Here is a 25,550-nt window from a genome sequence, read left to right on the forward strand (position 1 = left end):
GTCCAAAAGATAGTGTTAATAACAGTTTCAGATGCAGCTTCAAATGTCTTTAAACGACACCAGACGATGAATAAGGCTCTTATCATGCGAAACGAACGGTTATTTCAAAACTTATTCCAAAAATGTAACTTTTCTAAGGACAAATGCTAGCCTTGCTCTATTCTCTGAGGCGCGTTTGTAACGTCACGCAATTACGTTCAAACGGTCACGGGTCACGTAGCCGGAAGTACAGAATCAAAATCGTCCGACATCGTTGTTTTACCTTTTAATTCATTTTTTGTAAACGGCGTTTGAGTTAGTTTGCACGTTCAACCTATACGTTCAACTTGTAAACACTCTGACTCTGTACTTCTGGCTACGTCGCCCGTGACCTTTTGAACGTAATTACGTATTACGTAACGTTACAAACGCGCCTCACAGAATAGAGCAAGGCTAGCATTTGTCCTTAGAAAAGTTACATTTTTGGAATAAGTTTTGAAATAACCGTTCGTTTCGCATGATAAGACCCTTATTCATCGTCTGGTGTCGTTTAAAGACATTTGAAGCTGAATCTGAAACTGTTATTAACTGTCTTTTGGACCTTGAACCGTCTGGTTCCCATTGAAGTCCATTATATGGAGAAAAATCCTTTCATCAAAAACCTAAATTTCTTTTCGACTGAGGAAAGAATGACATGGACATCTTGGATGACATGGGGGTGAGTAAATTATCAGCAAAAGTTTTCAAAAGTGAACTAATCCTTTAATATGAACGTGAAAGTTTATATAGTTGAACAGTGCATGTTTGGACCAGAGACAGAAAATGTAAGAGACAGAAGATAACCTACCTAGACACCATTTGAGTTCCTCGACTGACAAATATGATCTTTAGCACAGATGCATCATGTCCCTCAAACGTCTGTAAAAATAAAACAGAACATCAACATGTATGTTTCCATCCACCGATTTGTATGCGAATTTTGGGATATCACAAAATATCACTGAAATAAAAGCCAAGATGTGTTAATGTTGTGCTGAATGATTCATGTAAATACTGTAGCACCAAACGGTGATGGCAACAATATGCGGTTTATCACGTTTACACTGTGACCTGTACATTTTTGCCAGGAGCTGAAGCTTTTCATCGACCTTCTCAACAATAAAATTATTAATATAACCCTCCAATGCATAGTTAAGGCCCTTTAGGTGACTTCCAGGTGATATATAATCTTTTTGTCTCCAAAAATCACCAATTGCCTCCTGTGAAATGTCTCCTACTGTGACCGCTGACAGAAAAGTGGTCAGGAACTGTTGCACATATCAAACTCAACAACACTTTAAACCTGAAAGTTTAAGTTACCTTGAGGCAGCTGAAGTCTTGGAGGCTCCAGATCTTGATGGAGCCGTCGGCTGAGGCTGTGGCCAGGACCTGGTCCACCGGAGAGAACTGAACACACCAAATACCTCGAGCATGACCTCTGAAGACGCCTAGCAGACTCATATCAGCCAGGGACCAGAGTTTAGCAGTGCGATCCTGAGAGCCGGAGGCCAGCAGTTTGTCATTGGGAGAGATGGTCACACTGTTCACGTCCTTCAGGAATATTACAGGAGACAAAAACGCAAAATGACAATTACGTGTGAAGCATATTATATATAAATATATATATATACACACACACACACACAACCGGTCAAAAGTTTTACATAGGTAAGATTTTTTATGTTTTTAAAAGAAGTCTCTTCTTCTCACCAAGGCTGCAATTATTTGATAAAAAATACAAAAAAAAAATAGTAATATTGTGAAATATTATTACAATTTAAAACAGCGGTTTTCTATGTGAATATATAGTGAAGTGTAATTTATTCCTGTGATCAAAGTTGAATTTACAGCATCATTACTCCAGTCTTCAGTGTCACACGATCCTACAGAAATTAATTCAAAAGTTTGGGGTCAGTAAGAATTTATTTTTTATTTTTGGGGGGAAGAAATTAGAAAACACTTTTATTCATCAAGGATAGTAAAGTTAAAGTTACAGTAAAGACATTTATAATGTTAGAAAAGATTATATTTTAAATAAATGCTGTTCTTTTGAACTTTCTTATGTTTTTTTTAGCATAAAATCAGCATATTAGAATGATTTCTGAAGGATCACGTGACACTGAAAACTGATGTGTAATCAGCAACAGTAATGATGTTGAAAATTCAGCTTTCAAATTACATTTTAAAATATATTAAAATAGAAAACAGTCATTTTAAATTGTCATAATATTTCACAATATTACTGTTTGTCATTTTTTCATCAAATAAAACAGCCTTGGTGAGCAGAAGAGACTTCATTTAAAAACATAAAAAATGTAACTGATCTAAAACTTTTGACCGGTAGTGTATATATACATAAATAATGGTTACACAATAAGAATGTGCATTCAACTCTTATCTCAACACCTTGTTTTCACTAAATGGACACAAGAAATGTCAAAAGAAAAAAAAGAAAGATGACAGATTTGCAAAACACATTTCTTGAGTGAGATTGAATGTGACGAGGGCAAACAACCACCTTGTCATGAGCTTTCTCTGTGAGTTTTGCCGTCATCAAGGCCGGTTCACATCCCACGGCGGACAGAGGGTCAGGCAGTTCCCACACCTTAATAGTGCAGTCCTGACTGCCCGAAACCAGGAAGACTTTCTTTAACCTGCATACAGAAACAGTGAAACAGGTGTATGAGTTAGAACAACTCAAAAACGGACACTTATTTGCACAGTAGTGTTGCCAAAAGTATAGACTAAATTATAAAAATGTGACTATACCAGCATTTCCCTCTAGCATTTTGAGCACTGTTGAACGGTTTCTTAAACACCTCTGATTGGACGCTCAACACATATCGAATTGGCTATTGCATTCACGCACAGGTTTAATGAAATGGACAGTTCTGTTTTTTAAAGAGATAGTTCACTCAAATTTCTCTCATCAAATTCTCACCCTGATGCCATCCCTGTTATACAGTATATGGCTTTCTTTCATTAGATCAACACAAAGATTTTTAGGAAAATAATAAATCTCTGTGAGTCCATATAATGCAAGTGAATGGCCGCCGCTCGGTTGAAGCTTGAAAAACCACACGCAGCGATGGTGACGGTAATCCAAAGACCCCGGCGGATGAATCAGTGTCTTCTGAAGCCAAACGACAGGTGCCGGGCCAAAAAAGCACCAAATGAGAGTAAAAATCGCATTGGCGAGTAGGGCTGGGTAATAAATATCGATTTCTCGATATTAATCGATTCTCATTTTTACGAACCGATATCGATTCTTAACTCTCAAGAATCGATTAGTCATCCTGTTTCATTTGAATGAATGGGACATTGTATCGCGGCTGCGCACATCCCAAAAAATAAAATAAAAAAATATCGCAATAATCTTTGTCCTTTGTTACTATTGATATGAAACAAAGTCTCAAATTTCAAATTACGCCCATTTTCTTTAGAAATTCAAAAACATAAATAACGTTTTGGCGCTGTGGCGTGAGATCGCTCTAGAGAAGCAGCAGTGCTGATCTCTCTTCCGGGTTAATAATACCAGTCACAGCGCGAAATAAACATGAATGAGCATCTGAAAGTGTGTTAAAAGACAGAGTACAACTTATCCAAATCCGTATCATCAATCAGCGTTTCAACCGTGGAAAGATGTCAGTTAAACAGCTTGTAATCAATGTATCGTCATATATTTACCTCAGAAAAACCACATAAACTCGTTAGTCAGCTAGAAAAAATAACTCTAGAGAGGAGCATTTTGCTAAATATATACACCATATTACATATGCATTATAATCTTAATGTTCTTCGATATTTAATGCATATTTGAATAAATCTGGCAAGTTTTTATGACAGTCACCATTTAAATGTTTATACTTCATATAATCTTCTTATTATAAAAATAAATAAAAGTGTAATTTATATGTTTGTATAGCTACAAAACAGTTCATTATTACCTTCATATTAGTCTAATGAAGCCTAGCAGGCTACAACTAGACTCCCATAGTTTACATTTAAGAGATTTGATTCGCTTGAGAAAAACGGCCATTTATTGTAACTGATATCCAAAATAATCGATATTGAATCGAAATCGAATCGAATTGCAAGCTTGTGAATCGAAATCGAATCAAATTGTGAAATTTGTCTCAATACACAGCCCTATTGGCGAGTACATGAAAAAGTGTCATTCGCCAGTTGGCCGGTAATATTTTTATGACTTCGGGCAATGCAATGTTATAAGAACATGACTGTAAACAAACGTGAACGATGCACAGAACAGTTGACTGGCCAATGCTGTATCGTCACAAACGTTAAGCCTTGCCAATTAAAATATTCAAGCGCAAGAAGATGCGAAAGGGACCTCAGTTTTCGCTATGAGGAAACTTTTCTGCTCACAAACATCCGAAGCACGAGTGTGAACGCCAAGCAAACCAAGACCAAATGTTTTTCATCGTTGGTCCGGACTAAAAGAACAAAGAGAGAACTAAGTGTGTTGTGAAGTTTGCACGAAAAAAACAAAGCATCGCCACTTCTCACGTGAGTTTCACAACACGCGTACCTCACAACCTCCCTCTCACGAACACTCACACGACAGTGGAAGACCGAAAGCAATGATTTACGGTCATAAAGATTTTATGACCATAAAGGTATTTTTCTCACACACACCTAATCGTTTGGCTTCAGAAGACCTTGGGGTACAGTGAACTCATCGTCATGTTCAAGCCAATTTGAAATGATTCGAGCTTTTTGACATGGTGCATTATCCTGCTGGAAGTAGCCATCAGAGGATGGGGACATGGTGGCCATAAATGGATGGACATGGTCAGAAACAAGGCCGTGGCATTTAAACGATGCCCAATTGGCACTAAAGGGCCTAAAGTGTGCCTAAAGAAAACATCCCCCACACCATTATGCTACGTTCACACCGGACGCAAATAGCGCGTCAGGCGCGAATGATTTCAATGTTAAGTCAATGCAAAGACGCTTTACGCGTGTGAAAAATTCCTGCGGCGCGAATGAGGCGTGGAGCGAGGCGCGGAAGACGCGAATACGCCTCGTTCGCGCGAATTGAGCGTCTGGTGCGTTAAGCGCGAATGATTCAGTTAGTGCCATTTGTGCATTCACGCGTTTGACGCGAATTCGCGTCTGCCGCCCGAATTGAAAAATCTGAACTTTGGCGTGAATTCGCGCCGTGTTAACCAATCAGGAGCCTAGCTGCTTGCTCACGTGGTGAAGTATCTGGATGCTTCAATAAATTATTTTGTTAATATGACTAAATGCATGGTGGGATTATGCACAACAAAGCAAATATTTTATCACTTAAAACATTATTTCTATATACGAGACATGTTCATTTTGTATTGAATGTTATTCATTCCATAGCTAGATCATATGAAATAGTATTATGTTGTAAAGACAATCAACATATGTGCATAAATTCGTGTCTGGACGTGAGAGAGAAAATAATCACAGGACAGGTTAATAACTTTTGAAGGCTGGCTCTATTTATCATCAAAACAAAAAATAAATGACAGCTAGATTAGATGGATGAGGGCGAGGGTGATCCTCACTCCGATGCGGGACAACAGGTCATCAAACGGGGCGCGTGACAGGCGGAAGTACCGCTGACAGCGGCCGTCATCCAGGCGCAGCTCCTGGAGCGAGCAAATGGTGAAACTCGCCAAACGGTTCGGCTCTGAAGGGTCCGGTGGACACAAATATACGGCGACGATGATCCCCACGCCGCTGTTCTGCTCTCCAGAGTAAATACAGAGCGGTAACTCTCTTGATGAATGCTCGGTCGACATAAAAACAATGGCCGCCAACGGATTTCGATTCTGACGCGCGTAAATTTCGCTTCAAACTTTTGTTTTTACGCACGCCAGTTTCGCTCTTGACACGCGAATTAACACAAAGTGGTCAAGGGTCAAACTAGACGCGTCAGGCGCGAATTTGACGCGCGATTCGCGTCCGGTGTGAACGTAGCATTACACCACCACCAGCAGCCTGCACAGTGGTAACGATAGATTAGCAGCGATAGATTATTTTCCTAAAAAGACAGTCACGTACATGCATTTTTGGGTGAACTATCCCTTCAAATCTGATCAAATAAATCATGTTCTACGGTGTTGTAAAAGAGCAAATGAGTCGACGACCCTAGAAAGTTCATGAACTTTATTAAAATGGGTTATTATGAGCAGGTTTTGATTTAAATGTAAAAGAGCATGTTATCAGTTTAGCAAGTTGTAGCAACAGTTGTATGATAACGCTGTACAGCTCATGATACAATCAGTGATACACTGGCGGCTGAGGGCTGACCTGGAGCAGGCGATCGAGCCCACGGCGTTGGAGTGTCCGCTGCCCTGAGCCACGCACTGCACGTAGCCGCTGTTCGGATCCATCTTCCATAGCCGCAAGGACCTATCCTGTGTAAAAGGTTACATAAACCTCTTGTTTTTTCAATGTATGGGCAAATATATGATAGTGAAAAGACACAGGTGCAGCTTTCTAAGAAAAAGTAAAAGAGTCACCTTTGCACAGCTGGCGAACATAGAGCCTTTGCGCAATACATCAATAGATAAGATGGTGTCTGCAGAAAGATAATTAGAGCAATACGTCAGCAGAAGACGAGAATGTCAACAATGTAGACTAATAACTCAAGAGGTGCATGAAGTAGGCTACACTAATTCCCTTTGAAATATTTGAAGCCGGTTGTTTTTACATCATTTATGCAGTTTACAAATCTAGTATGTAGGGCTGCAAATATATTAACTATTTTTTGATTAAATGAAAAAAAAAACAAAAAAACAAAAACAAAAAGTACTTACAGATTTCACTTCCAAATCAAATGATAAATTAACGGCACAGTTTTCCTCAAAACAATGAGTGAAGGATAACAATAGCTCTCGGTTTGCATCAGGAAATGTTATGTTACATTTATAGCAACTGGTTATTGTTAGTTTAGGGTGGCGCATCTTAACGGATTAGCTGCATTAACCCAATAATCGTTACTTGCACGCAGTGCTATTTATCTTTAAAATAACTTGTGTAACGTCACAAGCAAGTGCATTAACAGCGCACACAAAACTCATTACTAATCATATTGTTTTGACTGAACCAAGTTCCATGCAGTTATTGTAATATAATTGAATGTAACATTTTTGAATGATTTATATTTTAATATTTCACATCTTGATTTTAATTTTAGTAAAAAAGTTCGTTTATCATTTTTAAAATGTCTATATTTGCGTTTTTTCAGTACATCAAGTGAAAACGAAATGAAAAATGTCCCCTTGCCAACTAGCTGATGTAAAATAAAAAGAAATTATTTACATTTCTAATTGTATTTGAGGTAACAAATGTTTAGTTTTGTTGAACTATAATCAACCTGGTTTCATGTTTTTTTCACTGCTCTCAAATGTATTTTCATTACGGCGACAAATCGGTGATTAATCTTCAGTAGTGAGGTCATGTGATAGCAATACTAATGCTTAAAGTGGTTGTCCGTCCAAATATTGCACTTGACCACTTGTCTATTTACATGACATATTTCCTGTATTTGACCCATAGACTGTAAAAGAAACATGGAGTCTGTGTCCATGATGTCACCTGTAGGTTTCTGAAGAGCATTTTTTAAGCCTAAAGTGGGCAGAGCCGGTGTGGTGAAGAGATGAGTCCCACTGAAGAGATGGGTCTCAGCTTATCTAAATCTGTTCTTGCGATAACTTGTAGCTAACGTGAGCCGTTTTGGCGTTATGTGTAGCTTGAATGCTAAATCCCGCTGCTATGTGCAAGATAAGATAACAGATAAAAGCAGTTTGTTGCCATCAAGTAATACATTTGTTTGTATAGCGCTTTTCATAGTATGCGTGGAATTTAAAAATACTACTTTTATTGTGTCACGAAATTTAGTTTTGTACGTTTTTCAGTCGAGAACCTCAAACATTTAAGTTAGAAGACATAAATGACTCGTTATAACGCAGTTCGCTTCTGCCATTTCGGGGTGAAAGCAACTCGGCAGTTATATATTATACATATATTTAGTCCAGTGCAGAGGTCATTTTTAGGTTGAAATAATTAGGTGATTATTTTAACTCACAACAGTTAATGTTATAGCAGTTTAAAAGAAGTTGCTACTTAACCAGAGTTTTTTCAAGGAGTTCAAGGATTTAATTAATTATTACTCTCCACATTAAGTGTGACAGGTAATATAATACGGTTATAATACCGTTTCCAAGAGATACACATAACGATACATACAAAAATAAGTTATCAATGAAATAAATGAATTCAGCAAATAAATTGAATTGTACTAAAATGTACATGTTGGACAATAAATACATAACAGCAATAGTAAACTCTTTTTTTTTTTTTTTGCAGTATTATCTTATATTAATGACCGTTAAAGCAAGACTATGTAATTAAAAAAAATAAAAAAAACACTAACATTAAAGTTATAGGATAACAGACACAGCAATGCATCACGTCAAGATCATCATGTTTGTAGCATGATCCAGGCGATTAAAACATGCAAAATATATTTCAGGCCTAGTGGAGTTGGTAACTAATAATAGTAGTAAAGGTGTAAAGTTGCATAAAATGGAAATACTCACTAATGCAAGAAAAAACTACCTCAAAAAACGGTTATCTGTGCTGTTGTTTTGAATTTACACCCCGAAATGGCGGCCGCGTTACCGAAGCGCCACCTGGTGGCCGTTACCAAAAAAGCATCAGAGTTTCAACCTCTTGTTCTTCTAAACTCTTTGACTAAGTGGGTCCCATCAGGTAATCAAATGTCCTACACACTCTTGCAGTCTTTCAAGCCTAATTGAACACTTGGGTCATTTAAAAATTGTTCAAATTGCTTCCAATTACGTTGTGCAAAGCGTACACATCTTAGAACAGATAAAATGTGCAACACTGTTTTACAACCAAATTCTTTGAAATTAATTTAAACTTAAAAATTGAATGTTTTTCTCGATATCTCGCAATTTCGGGGCGTGATCCCGAACATGAAGCATGATTGGATGCGCTTCTCTTCCGAAGCAGTGTTTAAGATAGTGTGTGTTTAGTGTAAGGTCACTGTGCGTATGTAGATCGCTGCTGCCCTCTAGTGGCTCACTGACCTGTGTGTCCATACAGAATCTGACAGCTGTTAGTGGCCAACTCAAACACCTTCAGCTGAGCGCTGTTAGTGGCCACAACGATGTGCGTGTCGTCCTTCCCCAGGAACTTCACATCCAAGATGTCATCATTGTAGCCCACGAACTTCAAAAGAGAAACAAGCCGATTGGTTCACCGTTCCAGAAACAGCGGACGCCTATGCTGGCGCAAGGTGAGCTGACGCCCGTTTCACACATACTCCGTTTGCAGTGCGTATGCGGTCCGTATTTTTTTTCCGTACCCATGTTAACAGGTTAGAGCTTTCACACTGCACACGGATAGTCCGTCGATCCGTTCCAGTTGCGGTGCGTATACAGCAGTGCAGAGATCGTTTCCGTACCGAGTCTATTTCTGCTGTGCTGCAAACGCAGAAATAAAGTGACAGCGCACGGTTCGTGGTCAAAATGAACTCAGATTGACCTCGAAATGTAGTAGTTTCACCATAAATGTATTTAATTCAATAAAGGTATTTAATTGTTTCATATTTTTTCCTTTAAGACATCTTAATATACAAGTAATGCATGGAATTGTATGCATTCGTTGTTTAAATCGTGTTTAAACGAGCATGCGTCCATTCAAGTTTGTAAAAGAGAATCGCAAAGCCATGGCAAAACTTTTATTTTTAAAAAAAGTTGCTGCATATGGTGAACATATTTTGATTAACAAAAACCAGGACACATGGCCCAGAAAACAAATGATACTCGAAGTTTACTCAAAGATGCCTTGTTAATTTCAATACAATTAAAATAGGCTATGCAGGGCTCCAGACTAACTTTTTTTACTAGGAGCGCTGTTGCCCCTAACTGAAAATTTTAGGGGCGCAAGCTGAAAATTTAGGGACACACCTTAAATCAGCTCGCAATGCAAACTTTTCAAATTTCCCCCAAAATAACTGTAATACTGACAAATTCTTTAATAATAAATAGACTTAACATTATGATATGCTGTTTTGTTTTAAGTTCACAGGGTTTCAGACTCAAAGTTGAGGGCAGCATCACCTCAAATGAGAACTCACAGCGAGTTCTACAAAAAAAAAATCTGGTAGCACTGGTGCTGAAAATAAATCACTAAGCTTAATTTAGGGTGTAGATGAAATTAACTTTAGTTATTATCATTTATAATGTCTTAATATTAATTAATAAAAGTAGTGAAAATATGTATATGGAGTGAAAATAGCCAATAAACATCCTACTGTTTACAATGGTATTATTATTTTTTTAAGTGTTTAAATAAGAGTTTTCCAACATCTCAAAATTTTTCTTTTTAGGACAATTTTTAAAGGATGAACAAAAAATGTGTTGGTAATCACATTAAAAATACAAAAAAATAAAACATTTATATATGATATTAATGAAGTGCTGGGAAAAGATGTGTAGGCTACTTGTAAGCATTTGATTTTCTTACACATTATCATATTTATGGTTAGAGTTAACTTACTACATTAGCCTAAATGCATGGTTCTGTTAGGCTGATTTGTGGACTGAAAGCCTTCTATAAGTATTTTTCCTGGTTTCCACGTCAGCGCTGTTTGATCTGATATGGTTTATAACAGAACTCTGCGCCGAATCGGAGTGTTTCTCACTGGATCTCGTGGTGTTGATGTTATTAATTCTGAGGCGAATTCAATGGATTTCTTCACTGGATCTCCTAGTAACAGTGTTGCGTGAGCGAGATCGGCCCGCGACTGGCAAGTTCGGGGCTTTATTTTACCGTCAATGGTTCGGATCGCTGCTGCTGCTCCACGGTCCTATGAGTGGCGTATTTTCGTTCCACTTTCATTTTGTTTGCATTCGCTGCTAGGTAACGACTAACGAGTCGATAGATCGCTGATTGCTCAGACGCACATCAGGATGTGATATTTGTCTCCGTCTCCTTCCCACAGACGTTTAATCGCGCTATTCTTGTCACGGATTCATTGTTGACGCGCCCCTTCCACGCTTTACCATGCGTTTAACGTGCGGCAAATTTACTAGTCGCACATGTGCGACTGGATGTAAAATTCAGTCGCACACTCTCAAATTTTGGTCGCAAAATGCGACCATTTGGTCGCAGTCTGGAGCCCTGCTATGCCCCCTCTGTGGATAGAAAATTGTTGTATTAAGACACAAAATCAGGCTTCTCAGAGGATACTCAACATGTTTTATTATGACAGGTTGGTTTAAAAAATAATGAATGAAATAATGATTAAAAAATAATGTCTCTTCTGTATTAGAAAAATAAATATATCAATATTAATAAACTAAAAGAAATACCTTCAAATTGAACAAAAATACCTCTCACAAACGTACAATAACGAACTAGTTTCCTTCCTCTTTATCCTGTTTTTCCTCCTCATCCTCCTTGTCTGCTCATCTCCTATTTTGCTATAAAGCTGATCTTTTCCAGCGTTTTTTTTTTTTTTTTTGAAAACCAGGACATCACTTTATAAAAAACGGCCAGGAAGGACGTGAAAACAGGACTGGGGTAACAGGACTGTTGGTCACTGGTCACGCTATTGTTGCATAACTTCTGATTTTGAAATAAAAATAGCGAGTGTTTGTGGTACAGCTCACGCACTGCAAACGCAGCATATGTGAAAGCACTTTAGCGCGTGCGGCTCCTGTACCGCATACGCACTGCAAACGGAGTATGTGTGAAACGGGCGTGAGAGGTGTACCTGCTGCTGCACGGTGAGCGTGGGCATCTGATAGATGAGGATGTTGTGCTCTGCGGTGACTGTGGCCAGTCTGTTGGACTGAGGCATGGGCAGGAGGTGCACCAGACATCGCGGGTCCAAATCGGCCTCGTCTGTGCTGAGAGCTGGGGCATCCGGCAGAGTCTGCGTGAACACACAGCGCGCTGAGCTGGAGTCCCACACTCGAAGAACGCCTGCGGAGAACATCACAACACTTACTCAGAGCCGCACACGAGGATTCAACGTGAGCATTTCACAGGAGCGCCACACGGCACAAAAACACATTCCATTTTTTTAATGCATGCACTACAAATTAGGGCTGTAGTCAACCTAAGAAATCCTTAGTCGACCAAGGTCTTGTCCTGCGCAACGATTAGTCGACTAAAAAAAGAAAACGGATGTTTTGATGGAATTTTTTTTAGACAATTGTCATAGAGCATTTATAAAACAACATCAAAAATAAATAAAACTATAATAATAATGAAATTCTTTGAAAATTAAGTGATTTTTTTTTTACTGCAAAAAGTGAAGAGCTCTGTCCGGAGTTTCGGAGGGCATTTACACCTGGGGCTTCATGTATAAAACTTTGCGTAGATTTCATCCTTAAAGTGTGCGTACGCACAAAAGGCAGAATTTGCGTACGCACAAAAGGCAGAATTTGCGTACGCACAAAAGTTTTCAGATTTATAAAACCGTTCGTACGCCAGAACCTGCGCAGAATTCACTTTATAAATCCCAGTCAGCGGAAGATTATGCGCATGTGCGTCTCCTCCCCGAAATAACCATATATGGAGATTACAACGCCTAGTTTAAATATCCATATCCTAATCTGCATCTCATTTGCATATGCATAGGCTACAAGACGTTAGGAAAATATGAAATGCGGATGTGCCGTCACATTATTACAAACATTTTGTTTTAATGGCCTATATCCTTGTTTTTGAATGAATAAATCAAATAGTGTTAAATACATTTCAGAGAAAGTTTTTCTCAATCTTTTCCACTGGCCAAATAGTATTTTTAATTGATTTATATTTTAATGGAAGAGATAGACATGGTTGTGCATTATTTGCACGAAACAGTTTTCTCAGACAATCTCTAGTTAAAACATTAAAACACAGCATGCCAGAAGAAAAGTGTTCAAAAGCAATGCATCCACAACAAATAGGTCTATTTCTATTTATTGAATATATATATATATATTGTAACTTCTCAGTAATGATTGCATGTAGTTTAAGAGTTTAACTCCATTAATGAGAATGGCATATTTAATCTAAATGTTTATATCAGAAGTAAAACATAGTTTAAACCATTCTGTTATTGTGAATATGGACTGTATTTATGATTTGGAATCATAATGAAGATTTACGGATCTGCCGTTAGATTATAGGCTATATGTGCGTCAGTTTCACCAAACGGTCCAACGCGCGCCGCGTGCTGGCGCGGTCATTTAAGAAGGGATGGATGTTTGCTTCAAGTAATGATAGGTTTGTGAAATTCTATTTGTATTATCTTTCTGTAGATGTATAATTTTCTTTAGATTCTCTGTCTAATAGTAAGCAAAAAGACATTTGACTCCAGTTCACCATTGGTGTCGCCAAAACCCATACTCTTCTAAAAGAGTGCGTACGCACGGTCAAGAGCATCCTTACGGTGCGCACTTATTTACACCAAGTTTATTTTTTATAAATCCCGATATGCGCGTGAAAAAATGCGTACGCATATTTCTATGCCCATTTTGTGCATACGCAACGTTTATAAACGAGGCCCCTGGTCTTTTCAAGATCGGATACAGAAAACCTATGAAGTGATTTCAGAGCATCCGTTAACTGAATTAATTGAGAATCTCATCTGAAAATCTAATAACATCAGCAATTGTCATTCAAGCAGCTGATTTCTGTATTAGGCTATGCATTCATCAGATATTTCATCCCTCTCTATTTATTTGTATTGTAAGAAAAAAAGAGCTTCCCGGACACTACAAAATAATTCATTTCGTGTTACATAGAAGAAAAGTAGATCAAATGGGTTTAGAATTACACAAGAAAACCTTATGAAAAAACCAACAACAAAAAAAAACAAAAAACAATTTAGTTATTATTTCGTGCTGTTTAAAACTAGGGTTGACAATAGAATCAAATAATTATGATTACTCTCATTATTTATAATAATATGAACATTCCAGTGTTAAATCTTGTATAAAACATATTTAGGCCTACTTACAAACTACCTGCAAGGTTATTTATTTGGGTATAGCACACGCCTTTGGTAGAATTCAAATGAGCCATTTTTATCTAGATTAATTCCAAAATTAACCTAGATTAATCTAGATTAAAAAAATTAATCTATGCCCACCTCTAATAATTATATTTAGAATAGAGTAATAAATAACTGCTTTATAAAGAAATAAATATCAAGGAGTAAATCATTGAAAATGTATTTCTATTGGTAAAAATAAAAATGCAACTGGTCGACCAATAAGAATGTCACGGCATCGACTGATTAGTCGACTAAACGACTAAAAGTTGACAGCCCTACTACAAATGCAAAATGAGTATCTTTAAACAACAACGTTTTCTCATTCATCTTATATTTAAAGTAGGGCTGTGCAAAAGTTAATTGCGATTAATCGCATCCAAAATAAAAGTCTGTGTTTACATAGTATATTTGTGTGTGCTGAATATAATTATTTTGTATATATAAATACACACACATGCATGTATATGTTTAAGAAAATGTGTTATTCCTATATAAAATATTTATATTTATATAATATAGATTATGTATTTATATATATATACAGAATTTAAGTGCAAATAATTCTTAAATATATACATGCATGCATAGGTATTTATATATACAAAATAATTATATACAGCACACTCAAATATATTATGTAAAACAGACTTTTATTTTGGATGCGATTAATCGCAATTAACTTTTGCACAGCCCTAATTTAAAGAGTTTGCATGCATCTTTTTATCTCGATTAGACGCAACAAAGCAGATACTAATGCTTTAAAGATTAGTTAGCAGATTAAAGTTTGCCAATTTTCATCCATTTTAAATTCAACCCTTTTGATTTGAACTGGTACGAGTTTACCTTTGCTGCCAGCCGTGACAAAGTGTAACTCTTCACTCTTCACACCCATCTGGGAGTAATCGCTCGTCCCAGGGAGAAGAACAACACCTTCCACAGCCTGAGCGTCCACAAACAAGAGAAATCCATGTAAAACCACAAGAGTATCCTGCTTCTTTTCAAAGACAATAACTGAGCTGCTATGAAGGTAAATGGGACACGACCTCATAGACGGGGACTGTCCTCTTCACCGCATTGTCCTTCAGGTCCCACACCGAACAGATTTTGTCTCGGCCAGAACTAAAAATGGAGACAGCGCGACTTTAGTAACGCTGGACTATTATGAGGACAATGCTTGATGGGATTCCCGTTTACCTGACGAGGGTTTGGCCATCAGGAGAGAAGGCCAGCGATGTGACGGCGCTGTAGTGGCTCTCCAGAACACAGACGCACTTGCTGCTCCGCAGGTCCCAGATCCGGATCCCGCAGTCCGCGGAGGAAGAGAAGAGCTGCAGCCGGCTGATGTCCGGATGAAACTCCACCAAACTGAGAGGGAGACGTGGCATTGCAGAAAGGCATTATAAGGTCTATTAAAGGATAAATGAGAGATTTTGGAAGCTGAGTTTCTTCAGTACTTACTGTACAACACCAGACGACCCTTTCAGATTGTGTGTGCAGTACTGCTTCACAACATCCCACAGCTTGATGGTGCCGTCACAACCTCCTACAAACACAACACGCATTCATTACCTTTGTGAAAAAGAAGCGCCCTTAACTCTTTTCAATGTGCACTTGAAGAGTACACAAATGGTATGTTTTTAAACTGATGATATAATACAGTAAAGAATTAGATAACTTTTAAAACAGGAGAGTCACACACACTCATCGCAGAAATCAGCTCATCGCAAGGCAAGCATTTGAGCGTATAAAACTTAAAACTTTGTTATTTTTTGTTAAATGACCAATCGTTTCGCTTGATAAGACCCTTATTCATCGCTTGGAATCGTTTAAAGCCCTTTGAACAGTTTGCACTGAAACTCTCATTTGGACCTTGAACCGTTTGGTTCCCATTGAAGTCCATTATATGGAGAAAATCCTAAAATGTTTTCATCAAAAACCTTAATTTCTTTTCGACTGAAGGAAGATTGACATGGACATCTTGGATGACATGGGGGTGAGTAAATTATCAGCAAAAGTTTTTTTTTTTCTTTTTAAAGTGAACTACTCCTTTAAGAGGAGCAATTCCATTTATTACTTAAAAAAAACAGTTTTAAATCCTTTCCATTTGGATTTTTAAGAAAAATTGTCCAGTTTATGTATAATTGTTTACACAAGTGAGAAGTTTACAAATTTAATTACACAAGTAATAAATATTTGTAATCAAGTGCAGAGGTATATATGTATGTATACAGTACAAGTATATAGGCGTATATACTTGAAAAGCGTAATACGTCAATGCTCCAGCCTATATCCAGTTACCTTCTTTGTTCATATGAATTTGCTGTACATACATTCTGTTCTATGTTTAGTAACCAAATAAATCTTTATATATATATATATATATATATCCTTCATGTAAAATATATATTTTTAGAATGGTACTAAACAAAAAATATGCATTTTGTATGTCTCCTCTTATTTTGTTTGTAAATTATTCACATTTTCTGTGAGTAAACTTTTGAGCACAACTGCAGCTGACATTAAAACTGGCGTGTAGTTAGGGGTGGGCGATATGGAAAAAATATCATATCACGATTTTTTTAGGAAAATCACGATCACGATTTTTTATCACGATTCTTTTTCAAGTTGGTTTTAATATTTTGCAAGTGGCTGTTCATTACAGCCAAACTAATGTCCTTATGTTAAAAACAAAGCCTTAGGTAACAAAATAAAAAAGAAAGGCATACATTTAGGCCAGTGGCGAAGATAAAAATCTTTGTCATTATTTTCTTTGTTATTAAAAAAATAAGACAAGATAAGCATTACACAAATTAATATTCAAATTAAATAAATAGTGCTTTATTATTATAAATAAAATAAAAGTTATTTTGAATAATGTGGGTAACCGAACAGTTGCTGGTCTCCTTATAGTTTTTATAGGTTCTCTCCTGGAAGTTAATGGGGACCAGCAACTGTTTGGTTACCCACATTAAAAAAAATCGTCTTTTGTGTTCAGCACAAGAAAGAAATTAATACAGGTTTGTAACAACATTAGAGTGAGTAAATAATGACAGATTTTTTTTTTTTTTTGGTGAACTATCCCTTTAAGGACTTGCGGCAGTACTATTTATTCCTGTCGCTTTTAGACCAGCACGCGACGCGTTTAATATAGACGCATATTACACCAGATATTCTCTCAAATGTTTGCTTTCACTTTAGACATAGCCTGTTTATGTAAACATTGTGTGTATTTAACAGTATTAGCTTTATAAGACTCGAAAGATAACTTAGTCCAGTATTCAGGTGCTGTTTGACAGGCTTCTAGTGCCTGTGATTGTCGTGGGTATATGCGGTCAGGAAAGCGCACGTTAGAACAGCGCATCAGCGCGTGAATTCAATGTTTAACCGGCAAGGCTTATGCAAATAATGAACTTTTGTGAATTGCAGTGTACCGTACCTGTTCATTAACGTGTGATCATGTGTAGGCTACGTCGCGTTGTACAGTTGAGAGACGGAGGCGCCAGAACTGAACTGATAGAATGCACTGTAACACGATACTACGATATTTCTTCAAAAGCAGATCGTGGAGACATTTTAATCGTCCACGATTGAAAATCGTCATATCGCACACCCCTACGTGTAGTGCTACTCATCAAACATCTGGCTTATGTCTGACCTGTCGCCAACAAGGTGGAGGTGCAGTCAAAGGTCATGCTGGCCACAGGCACATTGTGGATGGCCCTCCACGACCGAGTGCACTTGTCCTGCTTCCAGTCCCACTGCTTCAAGAGCAAAGCCCTGCTGGCGGTCACCAGCATCTGCAGAGAAACAACAGCCGCCAGCTCAGTCTCAGACATCCTGAAACTCCAGACAGTCCAATAACAGATCACTGAATGAGCTCACCTCATCATCAGGACTGAGAGAGAACGAGGTGATGTCCTCCTGATCATCCTGCTCAGAGAAAGCAAAAATCCATTATGCAGTCATTTGTACAATAATTTTCCAGATTTTTAATCTAAAGATTTTATAAAGCAGGTTCAAAAATATTTTTTTCATTTTGTTGTCAATGTTTTACCGTATTATTAGTAATAAAATGTTATAGATATCAGGCCAATGATATACGATTCTGTCAAAATCGTCAGAATATAGAGATTTACATCATGATTTAACTACTTTTATCTTTCGTCAAATCAATTTAATCACTAATGCAATGTTTAAATAGCATAATATTTTAAATCAATCTATTTCTTTCTTTGTATAAACTTTTTTGTAGTTTCAACTAACTGAAAAATGTATGGCAACCAGACTACTTACTTTAAGTTAAACCAACAATAATTTTTACAGTGCATAAAATGGTAAAGTCTGGCATATGCAAGTGCTACTGATGAAGAGATTTAAAGATAGGTTTTAGGCAACTCACATTATACAAGCATAAATAATTTCACTATTTGTGTTGAGAAAATTATTTAACCTTAGAAAGAGGCAATACAGTCAGTTATTTAAAAAAAAAAAAAAAGCTTAAAATGTAATTTCCACCACAAAATAGTGCAGATGAACATCATAACAAACGATACTGACCTGCTCAATACTATGTATGATTTTCCCTGTATTGATCTGCAAAATGTTGACTCTTGATCCACATGTGCAGAAGATGTGCTGTTCATCACGACTTATCTGGATGGAGATATAAGTCAACCGTGAGGGTATAATAGCTGGAATACTAGTCCAATAATATGATTATTTTAAAAAGTTAACACTTTATTTTAAGGTGTCTTTGTTGCAATGAAATTATACATTTACATATGAAGAGTTCAGATGCAAAAGCCTCTAAGTGCCATTTGAAATTTTCTTCTAAAATGATAATTTTTATCAAGCTCGTATATTTAAGTTCAGTAATTTCACTTAAATGGCAATGATAATTACCTATTAATTGTTATTTAAGTGAAATTACTGAACTTAAATATACAAGTTTGATAAAAATCATCATTAAAGAAGAAAATTTCAAATTGCATTTAGAGGCTTTTGCATCTGAACTCTTCAGTTATTAGGTATAGTAACTACATGCTAAATATGTAACAAAGACACAGTAAATAAAGTGTTACCAAAACTAACTGTTACAATAAATATGGACATACCTGTACTTTGCCTCCCTTATAGAACGGCTCTATTTTACTGGAGACTGCATAACTAAAGAAACAAATGAGATTATAATAAACTAACTTAGTTGTCAAAAAGGTACGGTTAACAGTAATCTCAACTTGTCACAGCACATTTCGAATATTAACAGTCAGGACAGACGATAAACTACACTTACTTTGATTTAAATACCAGCGTGTGTCCAGCCATGACAAAAAACGATGTTTTCGACTTCTCGAGAACAATACGGTTCTTTTATTAAGCATATGTATTTAATTATACACCTCTATTTTTCACACGCATGGTGCATGTGTTCATTCCAATGTCGCATGAATATGACGTCAAGATTAAAACGCATGCTATGGTGGCCTCTAGTGGCGACACCATAGGGCGACACACGAATTTCAAAATAAATAAATAACAATGATAATAATGAGTTTAATAGTAATATTAAAAACAATAACAACAAAATAATAATATCACCATAATTTTAGTATTTGGTAGAGAGCATAAGCGATGGTAAAATAATCTTTCAAATGTTCACAAGCGCAAGTTTTCACTCTAGCTCTGTTGTTCAATGTATTTGGATACCTTCTAACTTACTTTACTTTTGTTTAACTTACTTATTTTATTGTATTCTTCCCATAATTTATTTTTTTGGTATGTTGTGGAGAATGTGGTGTTAAAATTGACCAGTAATCTTTAAAGTATTTTTCCCTTTTTGACTTTATCGTGTATTCTCCGTCCATGGAAGCAAAGAAGTCCTCTTACGTCACCTCCGCGTTTCTATGTCACACATCCTCAAACAGGTCTCCGATCAGTTGGATCGCTGTCATTCTCCATTCATTTCGTTGTTTTTCATATTAACAGCTGATTCAGGGTCAGCCATTTGTATGCGACGTATGTACGCCGTTAGGTTGTGTAAACCGACAGTCACTTCCGCGTTGAGGAAGCGTGATGTTAATAACTGTCAGCACTACTATGGGTTTAATAGCAGTTTCAGGGTTAACGTTAAAGAGTTTAAGATGTCAGATATTTAGAGCAGTCTGTGTCAGTAAATGTTATAATGTTCAGAGTCTCTGCAGTGTCTCCAGATCAACACAGTCAGAGACCAACACACTGGTAGGTCACTCACTGGCTTTAAATGTGTAGTAACCATGTTTTTTGACTGATTTACCATTTGTGTAACCACAGTTTTACTATAAATGCCATGATATAAACCGTGATTAATTTGTGGTTACCGTGGTTTAAATAACCATATATATTTTTAAATTGTTAATTTTATTCGTTCTGTCATTCACAAATGATAAATATACTCCTGATATTTCACATGCCAGGTAATTAGAGTGATTAAAGTGCTGTCTATCATCCTGTATGTATTTATGTGTATGTATGTACTCATCATTGGTAACGTTATATATTATTGAAGTTGGTGGGTCTCGAGCTTTGTGTAAAGCTCAAATAAAAACAACATAGGAACTGTGTTGTGCAGTGATAAATAAAACCGTTGGCTGAAGCGGTCATACCCGTGTTTTATCATTATTAAAGCACAGCTATCGACCAATCAGAATCAAGGATTGGAACTGACTGTTTTATAATAAAAATTAAACCATATAGCCTAGTTCACCCAAACGTTTTAATTCTTTCATATTATTCATCCTCATGTCGTTCCAAACCCGTACGACTTTCGTTTATCTTTAAGATATTTTAAATGAAATTTCTGAGATTTCTGACTCTCTATTGACAGTCTATATACAACTACCACTTTCAAGACCCAGATAGTAATGTTATTAAGACATAAATAAAGTAATCTATGTGATGAGACTGGTTAACCTCAATTTTGTAAAGTTTATATATTGTTTGTGCAAAAGAAACCCATAATTTAAACGCTTACAAAATGAATACACAACACATGCATGTTGTGTTGATGCGAGAGCAGATGTTGTAAAAAAAAAAAAAAAAAAAAGGTAAAAGTTGTTTTTTTCCACAAACAAACCAGCACTCGAGTCACTTCATAAAGTTGAGGTTAAACCACTGGCGTCACATGGATTTACTTTAACGATGTCTTTACTACCTTTCTGGGTCTTGAAAGTGGTAGTTGCATAGACTGAATAGACGAACAGAAATCTCTCAGATTTCATCAAAAAACATCTTCATTTGAGTTTTGAATATGAACGAATGTCTTACGGGTTTGGAACGGCATGAGGGCGAGTATTAATTAGTGAATTTTTGGTGAGCAAAATCTTTAAATCATCCTGCGGACCCCTTCAAAGTTTGCCGAGGCCCCCTAGTGGGCCGCTGGTTGAGAACCACTGGTCTGAAATGTGTCTGTTTTATAAATGATGGTCATATGTAGTGTAGTGTAACTCCAGCATGTTCCTTTATTGTATGTGTATGTGACTTTCTCCTTCAGTTGAGGACATGTAGGACAGGACCATGTGTGTCCCTTCTCAACACGCGGACGCTGTCCACTCTGCCTCCGCCTCCCTCATCCAGCAGAGACAAGTCCAGCAACAAGAAGACTGGTGTAAGCCTCATTCACTGCGAGATGTAAAGATCAGGGGCCTGATGTATAAACCTTGCGAATGCACAGAAAAAGGTATGAAAATGTGCGTACGCAAATATCCACGCACATATCAGGATTTATAAAAGATAAATTAGCGTAAACATGTCTGGACTCTTAAGTAAGATAAACAAGTGCACAACAAGTGCAAGTTCATATCTCTTGATTTAAACTTTTCATATATTTTAAGATTATTGAGATATGACGATTTTTTAACAACTTTTTTTATTCTTGTGGCGGAAACAAGCTTCCATAATGATGCGACTCTGCATATATTTATTCTAAAATAAGGAAAAGGATACTAAATGATTTTTAGTAAGGGCATTTATATTGCATATCTTGCAAAATCTATCTTTTGTGCGTACACAATTTTTTTTGGATGAAATGTACGTAAAGTTTTATACATGAGGCCCCAGGAATGCTAAATGAAAGATTGTTGCATAAAACCGTAATTTTTACGGTAAAAAAACGGCAGCTGTGGTTGCCACGTTATTGGTTTTACATATTTAACTTAAAATTTACAGTAATAAACCTTATTTCATGATCTGATATACATTTTTGATTGCAAATATACTGAAATCTTTTACAGTATACGGTATTCAAAAGAAACTTTGCTTCGGTGCACAATAATCTCAGTTAGACAGCAGTGCTGATCCTTCCCAGAAATCTAAATGTTTTCCCTTTTTTAATTGGACACAGACGTGTTTGACATTGTTTGTGGATTACCAATGATTGGGTGTGTTTTGATCAGACACATGAATGGTGCTGATGTCTCTTTTCCACAGCCAGTTACATGGAAATCTCTTGCTATCACATTTGCGCTGGGAGGAAGTCTTCTTCTAGGGATGAAATACTTCAAGAGAGAAAAAGAGGAAAGTAAGGACTCGGATCTTTGCATGTATAAATGATTAACCTACACCACATCCTTATATTATGCCAATGCTCCACAACATATTGATAGCTTTATCATTATTGTGTTTTCTGTTGTTGTAGTGATTGAGAAAGAAAGAACAAAGTCAATTGGAAAACCTGCTCTCGGAGGGCCATTCTCACTTGTCGACCACAACAATAAACCCACCAAGAGCGAAGATTTCCTCGGCCAGTGGCTGCTGATATATTTCGGTTTCACGCACTGTCCGGACATCTGTCCTGATGAACTGGAGAAAATGATTGAGGTCGTTGATGAGATTGGTAATGTATCACTTAATCTTTTTTTACTACATAGTAAAGCCACAGTTTAGATTTGTATTGACACTATAAAGCTCTCAGGTTTGATATTTGCATAATATGATGTTAAAATGTCTTTAAAACTGGGTTGTATTTTATGTCCCCTAAGAATTTGGACACTTAAAGGAGTAGTTCACTTTTATAAAACTTTTGCTGATAATTTACTCACCCCCATGTCATCCAAGATGTCCATGACATTCTTTCTTCAGTCGAAAAGAAATTAAGGTTTTTGATGAAAACATTCCAGGATTTTCTCCATATAATGGACTTCAATGGGGTCCAAACGGTTCGAGGTCCAAATGAGAGTTTCAGTGCAGCTTCAAAGGGATTTAAACGACACCAGACGATGAATAAGGGTCTTGTCTAGCGAAACGATCGGCCATTTCAAAAATAAATAAAAAAGTTTAAGTTTTATAAGCACAAATGCTCGCCTTGCTCTGTTCTGTGATGAGCGTTCGTGACTCCAAACGGTTCAAAGTCCAAATGAGAGTTTCAGTGCAGCTTTAAAACGACACCAGTCACCAGATGATGAATAAGAGTCTTATCTAGCGAAACGATCGGCCGTTTAATCAAAATGAACGAATCTTTTTTTCGAGCCATTTTTTTCGTTGAATGAACCATGAACCGTTTGGACCCCATTGAAGTCCATTATACGGTGAAAAATCCTGGAATGTTTTCATCAAAAACCTTAATTTTTTTTCTGAGGGTATTTTAAGCTAAAACTTCACATACACACTCAAGACTTGTTTTACATCTTCTGAAAAGGGCATTATCCCACCCCTTTAAAGAAAAATATTACAAGACCCATTTTAAGGAACTATAATTGTGTGTCTTACATTTCTGTCACAGATCAAATTAAAACCCTTCCAGACTTAACACCGATTCTCATCACCATTGATCCTGATAGAGACACACCTGAAGCAATGGCAGCGTATGTCAAAGGTGAGCTGGGATCTCTATTACTCTGCACTCACCATGTGCCGTGGAATGATTTCCTCATCATTTATATTCTTTTTGATATCTCACATGCAGAGTTTTCCCCAAAGCTGATCGGTCTGACAGGCGAAACTGCCGAGGTTGAGCAAGCGTCCAGAGCCTACAGAGTGTATTACAGCCAGGGCCCAAAGGATGAAGACAACGACTACATTGTGAGTTTTTGGTCGCCCTTAATAATGTTGTTTGGCTTGTGTAATAAACTTGACGCAATAAAATCGGTTTCTCTTGCCTTATGTTAATGAATTTAATTCACAAGCCTGAAGTCAGCATGCAAATATTGTAATTGCAGGTAGATCACACCATCATAATGTACCTGGTGGGACCTGATGGCCAGTTTCTTGAATATTTTGGACAGAACAAGAAATCCTCTGAGATCTCCTCATCCATTGCATCCTACATGAGAAAGTACAAACATGGAAAATGAGTCAAAGTGCATGGCTTCAGCACACACTGAGTGTTTATTTCTCTCTCACTGGCGTTATTGTGTGAAATGTTCTATTTATTTGAAGTAAACTCTTCTGAGGCATTCCCCATTTTGCTGCAGCCCAACACTGTAAGTTTTGTTGTTCTTCGTTGTTCATTTCTGTACACAGAAATGTAATTCAAAGGATTCATCTTCAATAAACTATGTTTTGATTGCTATTTTTGTTGATGAATGTTGCATCACAAAATACATCAACTTTACATTCTAAATTCTATAAACTTGATCAATTACTAGGGTGAAGACTTTCAAACAACCATTTAGTCATAGTCATATTAGAATAGTCTATAATAGAATAAAAATAAATAATAGAATTTTCTGTTAGTGATTCTTAGACTATGGGCATTTTAATGTACCTTGGTCATATTTTTAAAAAAATACATATCATTTTTGGACAAATTCTTCTTTCTTTGTCTAACTATAAAGACACATTAAAAACTTTTTACCACCATACTATTGTTTTTTTTTTTTTTTTTCTCATACTTTTCAACATCCTTATAGGTGTCAAAATCACTGTTTTCTCCTTGTCCCACATACATATTTATTAACTTCAACAATGAAAATCCAGTTTAAAAACATGAAATGGTAAATGGACTGCACTTATATAGCGCTTTCATAGACCCAAATGGCCACCAAAGTGCTTTACATTTTGCCTCACATTCACCCATTCATACACTCATTCAAATTCATGACTTAACTGGTAACTCTGAATATACCTAAATTAAGCACCAGTAAAATCATTAAAATACATTAAAATATTTAATGTGAGACCACTATTAATATATTTTCTTTATACAAAATGTAGCTGTCCCACAGTATTGGTGTGATTTCCACCACAACACTGTAATGTCCCTTTAAAAAGTTTGTGTGAAATGGTGTTTTCTTAAAATACTAATGAGAATGTTTAATAAAAGTATATTACAAAGTTTTCATTTAGACCCTAAACATTCATATTAGCTTGTACAAAAATGGCATTATATGACCACTACTTGCGCCAAATAGACGTCAAGGTAGGCTATTAATCACAGTAATATTAAGGTTATTACGACATCTGGCGTGAACGA

General features: G+C 36.7%; 2 protein-coding genes across 2 annotated transcripts in view; one reads left to right on the forward strand and one right to left on the reverse strand.

Moving 5' to 3' along the window:
- tbl3 (transducin beta like 3) overlaps positions 1 to 19,566 on the reverse strand; it is a 37,372-nt gene extending 17,806 nt beyond the window's left edge. Inside the window, exons 1-16 of the mRNA XM_039675268.2 lie at positions 19,398 to 19,566; positions 19,219 to 19,270; positions 18,662 to 18,757; positions 17,987 to 18,034; positions 17,760 to 17,901; positions 15,563 to 15,647; positions 15,299 to 15,469; positions 15,148 to 15,223; positions 14,948 to 15,044; positions 11,828 to 12,039; positions 9,135 to 9,276; positions 6,540 to 6,598; positions 6,328 to 6,434; positions 2,537 to 2,672; positions 1,339 to 1,569; positions 827 to 897 (exon numbers count right to left, since the gene is read on the reverse strand). Of these exons, the coding sequence (XP_039531202.2) occupies positions 827 to 897; positions 1,339 to 1,569; positions 2,537 to 2,672; positions 6,328 to 6,434; positions 6,540 to 6,598; positions 9,135 to 9,276; positions 11,828 to 12,039; positions 14,948 to 15,044; positions 15,148 to 15,223; positions 15,299 to 15,469; positions 15,563 to 15,647; positions 17,760 to 17,901; positions 17,987 to 18,034; positions 18,662 to 18,757; positions 19,219 to 19,270; positions 19,398 to 19,429 (1,757 nt within the window). The 5' untranslated portion in view covers positions 19,430 to 19,566. The remainder of the gene's footprint in view (positions 1 to 826; positions 898 to 1,338; positions 1,570 to 2,536; positions 2,673 to 6,327; positions 6,435 to 6,539; positions 6,599 to 9,134; positions 9,277 to 11,827; positions 12,040 to 14,947; positions 15,045 to 15,147; positions 15,224 to 15,298; positions 15,470 to 15,562; positions 15,648 to 17,759; positions 17,902 to 17,986; positions 18,035 to 18,661; positions 18,758 to 19,218; positions 19,271 to 19,397) is intronic.
- Positions 19,567 to 20,132: 566 nt separating this feature from the next.
- On the forward strand, positions 20,133 to 24,647 carry sco1 (synthesis of cytochrome C oxidase 1). The gene is made up of 7 exons (XM_039675242.2): positions 20,133 to 20,341; positions 21,633 to 21,746; positions 22,568 to 22,658; positions 22,776 to 22,973; positions 23,859 to 23,951; positions 24,042 to 24,157; positions 24,295 to 24,647. Exons 1-7 carry the CDS (start codon positions 20,177 to 20,179, stop codon positions 24,427 to 24,429), a joined length of 912 nt encoding a protein of 303 aa, XP_039531176.2. The 5' UTR covers positions 20,133 to 20,176; the 3' UTR covers positions 24,430 to 24,647.
- The last annotated feature ends 903 nt before the right edge of the window (positions 24,648 to 25,550 follow it).

Source organism: Pimephales promelas, chromosome 3, assembly GCF_988280905.1.
Source record: "Pimephales promelas chromosome 3, fPimPro1.hap1.1, whole genome shotgun sequence".
Lineage (NCBI taxonomy): Eukaryota > Metazoa > Chordata > Actinopteri > Cypriniformes > Leuciscidae > Pimephales > Pimephales promelas.

Coding starts and splice junctions, on each gene's coding strand:
- sco1 (XM_039675242.2), top strand. CDS start 20,177: ATGTTAATAACTGTCAGCACTACTATGGGTTTAATAGCAGTTTCAGGG. Junction 21,747..22,567: donor CCAGCAACAAGAAGACTGGT/GTAAGCCTCATT, acceptor TCTTTTCCACAG/CCAGTTACATGGAAATCTCT. Junction 24,158..24,294: donor ATGAAGACAACGACTACATT/GTGAGTTTTTGG, acceptor TTGTAATTGCAG/GTAGATCACACCATCATAAT.